This window comes from Lontra canadensis, unplaced genomic scaffold, assembly GCF_010015895.1.
Source record: "Lontra canadensis isolate GAN:19392208 unplaced genomic scaffold, GSC_riverotter_1.0 scaffold141, whole genome shotgun sequence".
NCBI lineage: Eukaryota > Metazoa > Chordata > Mammalia > Carnivora > Mustelidae > Lontra > Lontra canadensis.
In genome coordinates this window covers 921,718-933,870 of record NW_022631135.1, presented here as the reverse complement: position 1 = coordinate 933,870, position 12,153 = coordinate 921,718, and the positions used below count along the sequence as shown (strand labels likewise).

Genomic DNA, 12,153 nt, shown 5'->3' with positions numbered 1-12,153 from the left:
ATGAACACTGTTATTTTAAATTGCCTCTGTCTGAAAGCCCCAGCAGACAGTTCCACTGTAATCAAATTCAATAAAACACAGAATGAGTGTCTTCAAACACTGAGTTTTACATGAGGCAAGAAGGGCAAATAGAGACTAATGACTCTGGATGCATGCGGAGAGTTTGGAGTGGGGAGAGAGGTAGCTAAGAAAATACCCAGCACCAGTGGTGCGTTCTTGCTTTTGGTCATTCGCACAATCTTTTGTAAGATTATGGATCACTACAGAAGTTGGTACATTTCTTACAGGTGACCAAACTCAGTACATTTTATAAAGTTAATCACGCTAATAGCCTGTTAGATTCACACGCAAAGACTGGAATATCATCAGACTCCTGCTTTGGACACGGGAAGCATCTTTTGTTTGTCTTAACTAGAAAACTGTGGAGAGCACAAGAGTACTCAATCTATTTTAATGACCACTTTGAATTAAGTGTTTCTTTTTGGTTATCTATGTTGGCTCCTTGGGGCTCCCCCTGCAAAAAGAATTCTGCTAGTGAAATGTTGACTTCTTTCCTTATTTAGAAATAGCTCCCTGATGTTTTGGTTTTAGAGGCAAATGCTTGAGCTACTCTCCGTATGAGTTACATGACCGTCCTGTTCTTCCCTTTGCCCACCAGCAAATTGCCAGTATTTCCAAGACGTTTCTTGATGAAAGCTGCCTTCATTGGTATGGAGAGACTCCACTTGTTTTGTGGGTCATCACAAGGGTGATGTGATTTGTAGAGGCAGCTGGAAAAGGGAGCGTAGCAAACCCAGGGCCGGAAGTGATGCCTGGAAGGATGTCATTTAAGAGTTGTGGTGCGGCAGGTGGAGGGAGTGGGAATACTCTCGAAGAGGGAATCTGCAGAGGCCTCAAAGTACTCGTCTTTTGCCAATGTTTGCTCTCTACCAGAGCTGCTTCACCAACAAAATCAGAATAATGTACGCTTCCATGGGATTATGTAATAAGGATACTTGAGTTTTATTTAAAAAATAGTGTCCTTCAGAATAGACAGAGTCTTATAAAAGTTAAAAAGATGCTAAGTGTCCAGTCCATACTGCACATCCAAGAAAATCTTGTATTCTTGGTACTCTCTGACGAACTGCTCTTTAACGGAGTCTTGTAGATGTCCCCAGGGTAACAGCTGCCACTTTGCAAAGGGGTTCGGAACAAGCTTTTCAGTACTCTATTTGTGCTGTTTGAGTTTATGAACTTATCTTAGGAGCTAAGCCATTGACCGTTACTCTCTGCCCAGTAGAAATTTGCTGTGCTTTAGCCGTGGGTCAGTCCCCAGGTCACGTTCTTTTCCTCCTCTGATACAGGTCAGAGCCAGCCTCGTGTTTGTGCTGGCGCTGGGGGGTCTGTGACAGTTCTTCGTTAACTGAAAGGAAAATTATCAGTTAATACTTTGGAGGCAGCAGAATGCCTGCCCTGGATCATGGACGACTCCTGTATGGGTGTTGGCCAGCGTTTCTAGAAGTTGCTCAAGGCCGGGTCCCTAGAGCAAGGCCTGTTGCAGGGTCTCCCCTCCCTCCCCAGCAACTTCCAACAGAAATGTAAATGCTTATTGTGAAAGAGTGGCCCCGACTATAGTGGGCAAAGTACCGCTGTAATCCTTGTTATGTGCTAAGGGTATTTAATATTTAGCAGATTAAGTGCTGATTAAATGTATTTGGACTCCCTCATTCAAGAAGCATCCATAAAGCAAGTCTGTAGACCGGGGGCTGGGGATGTGAAAATGAGTAAGACAGAGTTTCTGTCTCTGACCCTGTCCCAAAATGTATTGGGCACATTTAGTCTTTAGATATGCCAAATTAGTCTTCTCCCTTTTACCTTTTGACATCCTTTACTGAAAACTCTGTTTCCACTTTTTACCACCTGCACATTCCTTAACCCCACACCAACCTTACAGCTATTTCCTGCTATTATTCTATTTTAGAGATGAAGAAACTGAACTTTAAGAGGTTGGGTGGCCATTGTGACATCAAGAATTCAAACCGCATTTGGTTCGATTCCGTGGTCTGAAAGCTCTTAACAATTTCACTCTACTAACCCTTATATTGATCTGATTTTTTCCAAATAGGTATCTTTTTCCCTTTTGACTACAGACTACCAAAACATATATATGAAGTTCAGTGAAAGACGTCTAGCCACCTGCACATTTTCCAGACTTGAGACGTTTGTTTTAGAATGTAAATTGTTGTATCTAACCCCACACTAAAACTTTCAGGCATTCAATAGACATCAAAAACAAACAAACAAAAAATGATTATTTGGGCAGTGTTGGTTATTTAGGGAGCAATTTGTCCTTCATCAGCATGATGGTATTTTGGGAGCAAAGAATAATACCGGAAGGAGAGGTATAGGAATCTCAGGAGTTGAAGAGGTGAGATAATCAAAACTTCTACTCTAGAAGGTATGAAAAGTCCACGGGAGTGCTGGATGAAGGGTTTCACTGATGGGAAGTTCAAGATTCAGACCTCCACCTGAAAAGCTGCTCCTCAAGGCAATTGACAGAGATTAAAGAGTGCAGGATGCGAGAGAATTTTCTTTCTTCCTTTGTGAAAAAATTGATGTTGTCTACATACTAATTAAATTTACATGCACCATTACTTCCCAAGGCTTCAAGTGTAGGGATTAATGTTGAGTGATTACAATACCTCCACATGCTTTCCATCACATCTTAAAATGTCTCTCTTGGCTGATGGACTAGGATGTATGGGCCAGGCAAACTAATTTTCTGTTTCAGAATGTCGGACTCTGGGGTTCTGTGAACACACCAGTTAATCTGTCAATGTCCCTTTTTTTACAGGCACAAAATAGGAATGATTACACTTGCCATAACCCCGGTTGGAAGATTAATGACATGACATTTGACCATCTGGTTACAGTTTTTAAATGAGAGCTGCTAAATAAAGATACAAACTGGTGATATTTTATTTGGAGCCATGTGATCTCAATTGCCCTCAAACTATAGAAAAGATATTACTATTTACACATAGGCAAACAGCTATAGAAAGAGCTACCTTTAAAAAATGTTCTTAAATTTTTGGTTTTTTTTAAAGGAAAATTTGGAAATAAAGGGAACAGACCCACAGAAAAATGAAAATATGTTTAGGCTAAGGTTGTCTGCTAACAGTGGAAAATGTAATCAGGAATTATTCCAGAAAAGGATGCACAGTTCCCCCTGGGGGGAAGAGGGAAAGATAAGCAAAGCTCGGTTGGAATAGAAAATTCTGGAGAAAGAGGCACAATGCAGGGTGTCCCTCAGCTGCTATCTTGGTCAGGTACCTACAAGGAATAGTGACCAGGGCCTTTACTAGTCTCATCCCACCACCCTTGGGACCCACTCTCAACTGAATGAAAACTGACAAGAGAGAAGCCTGCTTTGGGCCAGTCAGCAGGACTGTGCTCTCTTGGTATCCTGCAGATAGTTCCTTGGCAAGCTGCTGGCAACAGTGTACTGACAGTACACTGACAGTACTCCTTCCAACAAAAAGTCTCAGATGGGACCCCTACCACATTACGTGACTGATGCAGAGAGATTTGGTGACTTCTTCCATCTCCTCCCTCACCCCTCCTGTACTCCTCACCTGTAGCCTGGAAGCTCCAGGCACACTTCAGTGAGAGCCAACAAAAGGGGATCATGGAGAAGAACCACAGAAAGTGGAGGCTCATTACATCATTCTGGGGGCCTCTTCACTGTTTGGAGGGTTCTGCTTCTAGTGGGAGTGCTCTGCTCCAGCGCTGGGACAAGACTTAGGGAGAAGGACAAGTCATTCTTCAGGCCATTGACCATACCTGTAAAGGAGGCCAGAACAAGAAACAGAGAGATTTGCAATGTCTCTCCTCCAAATTCTAAACGTTTCACCAGATGCCTTTTGTGGTTTTATGGACCTGGGATTGTTCTCTCCATTCTGAAAGCCCATAGTAAGAATCTGTTCCAGAATCTAGAACAATCCCTGGTATATGGTAGCTTCTCAAATATGTGTTGAATGAATGCATGAGAACTCTTCCTACCCAGCAGTATGGTGCACATTTGGAAGGAGCCTCAGAGTTGGTAAAAGGACTCTACCCAGGGGACCTTGTTGTTGCAGAACATGGAGGCTTTGATTTCTAGACAACTTACATGGGCAGAGATGTGTCAAAGAATGAGGGTGTCACTGGGCAATGATCCTAGTGCTCACACTGAGCATGTCCTTGGGGCCTGGCCCTGTGTGCACACATGGCCTGCATTTTGTGCAGCATCAGCCCCGTTTGCTGCCGGGCCACACTGTCAAGGGCAGGCTTCCTTCTCCAGGGCCTTCTGAAGGAATATGATTGACATCTATACCTCGTAATTATCCCCATTATCTAAATAAGCAAAATACCATAGACCCATTTAATTTTAATTTTTGCAGATTATAGACGTTTTCCCCCAGAAGTCATCTAGGGATAAGTAAGGCTGTAAAACCAAGATTCATCCTTTTTTGAAGAAGAGTCTGTCCCAAATACCGTTTGTCTTGCTGAGCCATCTGACCTATAGCAAATGATAAGTAGAGGCCAATAAGAGACTTTGGAATCCATGAGGCTATCTTGGTCTGTTGATTGTCTTATTTAAGGCTTGATCTGTTTTTGAGATACTAAACATTTATCTACCCAAAAAGGCAGCCAGAGATGAAACTTGGGAGTGACATGAATGATTCAGGTCTCTGACTGTGACATCAGCATCCTGTCACTGCTCCATAAGGTGCTCAGTGTCACTGGTGGCCTGGGATGCCTGTGAATGACAACGACCATTGCAACAGCTTTAAAAGACTTTCAAAATGGAAATTTTTGCAATGGCTGGGCATTCAACCAGTTTGGAAGGTTAAAATCCCATAGTTAGGATCCTGGGGATTTCTAATTTTCTCTTCCTTTTTCAGAGGCTTTTTTCCAGAGCTAAGTGTTAATGAATGGCTAGGTGGCAGAATGTCTGGTAGACTGGTCTTAAGGCCATGGAGGATAAACTAACTTAATAAAGAAAAGGATTTATCACATGAAATGCTGCACAGCAAGACAGAATACAGCTGGGTCATTCAACAAGAGGGTTGTTCATAAAAATGAGACAAAAAAAATGAAAGGCTGGGGGATATTTGAGTATGTTATGATTGGAAACTTGTGATTCTATAATGTGCTCTATAATGTCCTCTAGAATTTATATTCTTTTTTTTTTAAGATTTTTATTTACTTATTTGACAGACAGAGATCACAAGTAGGCAGAGAGGCAGGCAGAGAGAGAGGAAGGGAAGCAGGCTTCCCACTGAGCAGAGAGCTCGATGCCGGGCTTGATCCCAGGACCCTGGGATCATGACCTGAGCCAAAGCCAGAGGCTTTAACCCACTGAGCCACCCAGGTGCCCCTAGAATTTATGTTCTAAATCTCATCTTAGAAATATCACCAGGGCACCTGGATGGTTCCGTCAGTTAAGCATCTAACTCTTGATTTCGATTCAGGTCATGATCTCAGGGTTGTGAGATTGAGCCCTGCGTCGGGCTTTACATTGGGTGCGGAGCCTACTTAAGATTTTGTCGCCCTCTCCCTTCACCCCTGCCCCCCAATAAAAAGAAAATATTCCCAGCTGTACTTCTACTTGATTTTAGGTCATATGTGATGGCATTCTTCATTCAGGATTCTGAAAATGTTTTATAGAATGGCATTCATAAAGGCATTGCCTGGACTTGGCAAGTTTTTGTGGGAGAGGAATGATTCTCAAATTTAATTTTATAGTGCTTTAATATGACACCATCCAACTTAAATAGTACTGGTTTTTGTTGCTATTGCTAAAATAAATATTAACCTCTATGATATTAATTTAATGTTTTCTGGGCACATTATTAACATTTAGTCTATGAAGTCACAGTTCAGCTTCATTAATTTAATTATAGCAGGATAAACAGTCTCAGTCCAGGACCCAACTGCCTATGTCTGAATCACTTTGAAGTCCTGAGGGGTTTTTTTTTGTTTGTTTGTTTGTTTTGTTTTGTTTTGTTTTTCCTTAAGACTATAGTCTCATGAAAAGCTTACACAAAGCCCTCAACTATCTGTTAGGGCTTGACATTTGCCAAACACTGTGATAGCACAATGTTTGGCACATTTTCTTAATCAAAGTTCCATAGGTGAGAGAGAAGTGTGTGTGCACACACTCACGTCACAAGCACAGAGGTGTCTGTCAGGGAAAGAAGGCAGACCATGATATGTGTTTTAACATTTGTGGAATATATTGCCCTGTCAGAGAGAGAGAGAAGCAATCATAGGTCAGAATCGCTGATTCACAGTTCATCTGTCCGGGTCAGGGTCGGGGAAGGGCTATACAGTTAAGGGGTCCTTACTGCAGATCCGCAGAGCCTCGCTCAGGATCCGCACTGCTGAGAGGATCACGCTGCCTGTTCACCAATGAAGAGATCCGAAGAGAGCGCTTGGTGGCAAGTACCCACAGGTACAACCAGGTATCGCCCCAGACCCCACGCCAGAAACACGGACCTTGCATTGGCTTTTTGCGAACGTGTTCCATGGGAAAGGACTTCAAGCCACTGCCTGCTGTGGCTTCACACTTACCCTCCATCAGTTTGATCCTGAAGTAGGCGATGAGAAGGAACAGCAGCAGAGCCACGGGTAGGAAGACCCCAGCGACCAGGAACCACCCAGGGAGCTCCCTCATGAATGCCAACATCACAGGGGTCATTGCCAATCACCTGGACCCCAGGGGCCAGTGGGTTCACTCTCAGGATGAGGGGAGCTTTGCTCAGAGTCTGTACTTGTTTCATTCTGGGGCTCTGGCCTTGGCTCAGCACATCTCAGTGGAAATCTTGTGGACTTTGCTCTATTTCAACAGCCTGGTGAATCTGAGAGGATTGCTGGCAGGTTACTCTGTAACTCAGCTACGAAGTGTAGAAGAATTGTAATGTGATTCCTCCAAACCATTCCAGAGAGAAGCATTTATCTGGCAGGGCTGGGAATGACACCAGGAGGACTAGATTTCTTTGTATTCAGTTTATCTGGAATGAAAAGTACCTGACTCCAAGCAAAACTCATTGTTATAGATATTTATATATTCCCAGACATGGGAAGAATTTTTCCTACATTTTCTAAATTTCAGAATTGAAAATTACTGAGTAGCCATGTTCATGTACCTATGAGCCTGTGTTTAGAAAAAGTCAATTTTCCTTCATATGTAGTTGATATAAATAATATCTAGGAAGGAGGAGCAATATTCTTTCCAAATGTAAAAACTCTTCCTAGTATGTCCTCCTCTGAATTACTTTTTTGAGAGGTGCAATGGTATATTTATTTATTCAACACATGTTTAATTCTACTAGAATCTAAACCCTTGGCTAGATGCTGGCTATATGAAGAATAGTACAGCCAGTCATGGCCCTTGCTTTCTGAGAGTAGAAATAGACGCTGAAAGAGGTAATGGCTGCAGTGTTGATAGTGATGGCAATGATATTCTATAGCCCCTCTTCCTTCTCTCTTTGAAGCATCAGTTTTTGCTCATTGCTTTAGTAGTTTGTACTCTTAGTTATCTTTTGCTTACACGTTTCTCTGGGTCCACAATTAACAGTAGAAGGTGGGCCCTGAATGCTAGTGTTGTGGTTTGTGTGGTAACTACAGAGTTTCTGGAAAAAGAAAGGGCAGTAAATCATTTTGATACTGATGTATTGACTAAGTTGAGTTGCCACTGACTGCTTTAGTAAAAAAAAAAAATTTCAGAGATACTGGTTACTAAACTAAAAGCAATGGAAAGAATCATTTCCGTAATGAAAGACTCTCCTGGAGAATTTGGGAAATCTGGAGGGGAAATTGACAGCCATCTTCTTGGGTTGATGTTATAACCTCTTTTCATATTCTAACCCTGTCCCTTTCCCCACTTGGCAGCTGCCTGGGTGAGTGGCTGGCAGATTCTATCAAGTGCATGCTCTTGTGAGTGCCTCTTAAATTTTTTCTCCAGGGATTTTGCATGGCCACTCAGAGTCTTAGTCCCCTTGTAAAGTGGCACCATAATTTATAAATTAAGAAGAATGGAGAGCATCTCTGGGATGCTTGGCTGGCATTCCTCAGCAGTGAATAGTAAACAGCTTCCTCTCAGAAGAGAGACATCTTAATTGCAGAAAAAGCCATTTAGAATAGCCAAGATTAAGTCAGCATCTGTCGTACCTTATTTGCTTCTCTTCTCTCCCTCCACAGACCCTTGAGTGGTGTTGTTGCTTTTCTCTTGAGTGCTTTCCAATGAGGTGGCTCTTTGGTGCTCTTTCAGCTTGAACAGGATGCTAATTTGTAAAGTGTCAGTCTACAAAGAAACTCCATGTGCAGGTGACATTACCAGGGAGATGTTAGGCAGCTGTTAGGCAGACTGTTTGTCATGCTCTTTCTTTCCATTTCATTCCAGTCAACACTCAGGCCTTGAATGCCTAGCCAAGGTAAGAGTAAGGCAAATATATAAATGACAATAATATAAGCTCCTAACTTGACATATAAAGTGCAATGGAAGTACTGAAGAGAGACTGATTAATTCCAGTTAGGGAATTGGGCCACGTTCATTAAAAGGATAGCATTTGAGCTGAGCCTCGGGATGGAGAGTTGTGGAATGACCTTCTTAGACAAACGTGTGACTATAGGGCAGGGTCTATGGAGGACAGGGAAGAAATGAGAGTACCCAACTGATACGGGGTTCAGACCAGAGATATGAAGGTGGAAAAGTGAGGTCCTGCCTTGAATGCTAAGAACTATGCTGTTTGGACAAGGAGGACCAGTGGAAGGTCTTTGATCATGGAAATGCATGAGCTGACCTGGGCTCACTTAGATAACCCTTGACAGAATGGACTGATGGAAGAAAGTTCAGAGTAGGCTGCCTCAACATGGTATCAAGATATAAGGAATCTGAGATGGGAGCAGCAGAGGGAAGGAAAAGAGGAGGACGGAGACTGGCAGGAACCACATGAACAGTCCTTGGTGAGTTATTAGAGAAGTAAATGCCACCCATGATGCTACTAATCACTGAGCACTTACTATGTATCAGGCATCTCATACTCTATGTATATCTTATTTCCTCAGAGTAACCTTTTAAGAAGAGACTCATTAGACAAATGAAGAAATGAGGCCCAGAGAGGTTAAATAACTTTCCCAAGATGCATATGTAATAAGTGACAGAACTGGGACTGTATTCCTGAGCCCGTGCTCTCATCCACTGTGCTATGCCTGGTGTGGGTGGCTGGGGAGATGGTAGTGCTGTGATGGGAGACCTGAACGCAGGCTGAGCAGCAGGTTTGGGTGGGGGAACATTTACAGTTAGGCACTCATTAAATTGGAGGTATGGAAGGGGAAGCCTGTGGAAATCTGTAGGTCAGGAGAGGGAACAAAGTCTTGCAGTGTAGATTGGGAGTTCTTAGAGTACAAATGGCGGCCAGGGCAGAGCGGGTGGAGAGATTGCTCAGGAAGGAGTGTGCATGAGAATAAAAGAGAGACCAGCTGCAGACCATAAAGAACATTCTCACATAAGGCATGGGAGGAAGGATGAGAAGCAGGGAAGGAAACCAAAGGCTCTGCGGGGTAGGAGAGGAACCCAGAGAATGCCAAGTCAGGAAATGGTTGCAAAAGAAAGTTCCAAGAAGGAGAGAGTGAGAAGTGGTGTCAGTGACTGGCTCTCAGCTAATTCTGACCCACATGGAGAATTCTAAGAGGTGCAATCTGTGAAGTGAACTTAAAGGTTTACTCTTTGCTTAAAAAGGCTCTTCTGTGAATTGAGGGAAATTGGAGGGGGAAATGAACCACGAGAGACTGTAGACTCTGAGAAACAAACTGAGGGTTTTAGAGGGAGAGGGGTGGGGTTGGGTGAGCCTGGGGGTGGGTATTAAGGAGGGCACGTGTTGCATGAGCACTGGGTGTGGTGCATAAACAATGCATCTTGGAACACTGAAAAGTTAAAATAAAATTTAAAAAAATTTAAAAAAGAGAGAAGGTTGCCAAGCTGTGGGAAAAAAAGAAAATCTATGTTTTATAGGCCTTTAAACTATTTACTTAGAGAAAATAAATATATTTAACATTGTAAACTAAAAATATACTTTTTTCAAAAAAATGGCTCTTTTGGGATGTAATTGACATAATAAACTATACAACGTGGTAAGTTTGGCCTATGCGTATATACCTGTGAGTTCATTGTCACAATCAAATGATGAACCCATCCATCACCCCAAAAGTCTTCTCATGTTCCTTTGCCATCTCTCTCCCTACCAGTCATGCTCCCCTAATCCACAGTCATCCCCTGATCTGTTATGTTACTATGTGTTAGTTTGCATTTTTTAGAATTTTATACACATGGAATCATACAATATGTCTCTTTTTTGTCTAGCTTCTTTCACTTGGTGTAATAATTTTGAAATTCATCCATGTTGTTGTGCATATTAATACACGGCTTTACATTGCTGAATAGCTTTTCATTGTGTGGATATCCATTTTTTACCCAGTAACCTGTTGGTGGACATTTGGGTGGTTTTTCACAGTAGGATACTACAAATAGAGCTGCTGTGAACATTCCTATATAATTCTTTTGATGGACGTGTGCTCTCATTTCTCTTGGGGAGATATTAAATAGCTGGATGTATGTTTAACTTTTTTTTTTAATTTTTTTTTTTTATTTTCAGCATAACAGTATTCCTTGTTTTTGCACCACACCCAGTGCTCCATGCAATCCGTACCCTCTCTAATACCCACCACCTGGTTCCCCCAAACTCCCACCCCCCGCCCCTTCAAAACCCTCAGATTGTTTTTCAGAGTCCATAGTCTCTCATGGTTCACCTCCCCTTCCAATTTCCCCCAACTCCCTTCTCCTCTCTAACTCCTCTTGTCCTCCATGTTATTTGTTATGCTCCACAAATAAGTGAAACCATATGATAATTGACTCTCTCTGCTTGACTTATTTCACTCAGCATCATCTCTTCCAGTCCCGTCCATGTTGCTACAAAAGTTGGGTATTCATCCTTTCTGATGGAGGCATAATACTCCATAGTGTATATGGACCACATCTTCCTTATCCATTCGTCCGTTGAAGGGCATCTTGGTTCTTTCCACAGTTTGGTGACCATGGCCATTGCTGCTATAAACATTGGGGTACGAATGGCCCTTCTTTTCACTACATCTGTATCTTTGGGGTAAATACCCAGTAGTGCAATTGCACGGTCATAGGGAAGATAGAGCTTCCCTATGTTTAACTTTTTAAGAAATTGTCAACCAGTTTTCCAAAATAGTTATACCATTTTATATCTCTACCAGCAGTGTTAAAAGAGTTCTGTTTTCTTCACATGCTCACCAACACTTGGTATGGTCATTTTTTTTGGCTATTCCAATGATACTTAGTGGAAACTCACTGCGGTTTTAATATGCAGTTCCCTAATGATGTTGAATATCTTTTCATGTACCTGTTTGCCATTTTATGTATCTTATTTCATAAAGTGTTTGTTCAACATTTTTGCATGTTTTAAGAAAATTAGGTTATTTTTTCACTGAGTTTTGAGAGTTCTTCATATATTCAGGATATAAGTCAATTATCATACATATGATATGCAAGGATTTTTTCCCCTATTCTAGCTCTGTCTTTTCATTCACTTACCCATGTCTTTGAAAACATAGATGTTTTAAATTTTAATGAAGTCCAGTTAACCAATTTATTCTTCTATGGATTGTGCTTTTCATGTCATGTCTAAGAAATCTTCCACTAGCTCAAGATGACATAGACTTTCTGTTATGTTTTCCTCTAACAGTGTTGAAGTTTAAGCTTTTATATTTAGGGTTATGATCTATTGTGAGTTAATTTTTATATATGATGACAGATAAGGGTTAGAGTACTTTCTTTTTGCATACAAATATTCAATTGTTCCAACACTATTTGTGGACAAAGCAGTTCTTGCTCCTGAATTACCTTTGCACTTTTTTCACAAATCAGAAGTTCAATTATTTCTGCGTTCTGTGTTCTGCTCCACTGATACTACTGTTAATCTTTAAACCAGTGCCATTCTGTTTTGATGACTGTAGACTTAAAATAGGTCTTGAAATCAGGTCCTCTAAGCTCACCAACTTTGTTCTTTTCCAAAGCTGTTTTGGCTAGTACAGGTCATTTTC

At 41.7% G+C, this 12,153-nt stretch overlaps 1 protein-coding gene across 1 annotated transcript; it reads right to left on the bottom strand.

Moving 5' to 3' along the window:
- Positions 1-1,316: 1,316 nt before the first annotated feature.
- SMLR1 (small leucine rich protein 1) lies at positions 1,317-11,648 on the bottom strand. Its single transcript, XM_032843510.1, is given in 4 exon segments — positions 1,317-1,402; positions 6,598-6,749; positions 6,751-6,835; positions 11,645-11,648. Coding segments are annotated over 4 exon segments (327 nt in total).
- Positions 11,649-12,153: the final 505 nt, after the last annotated feature.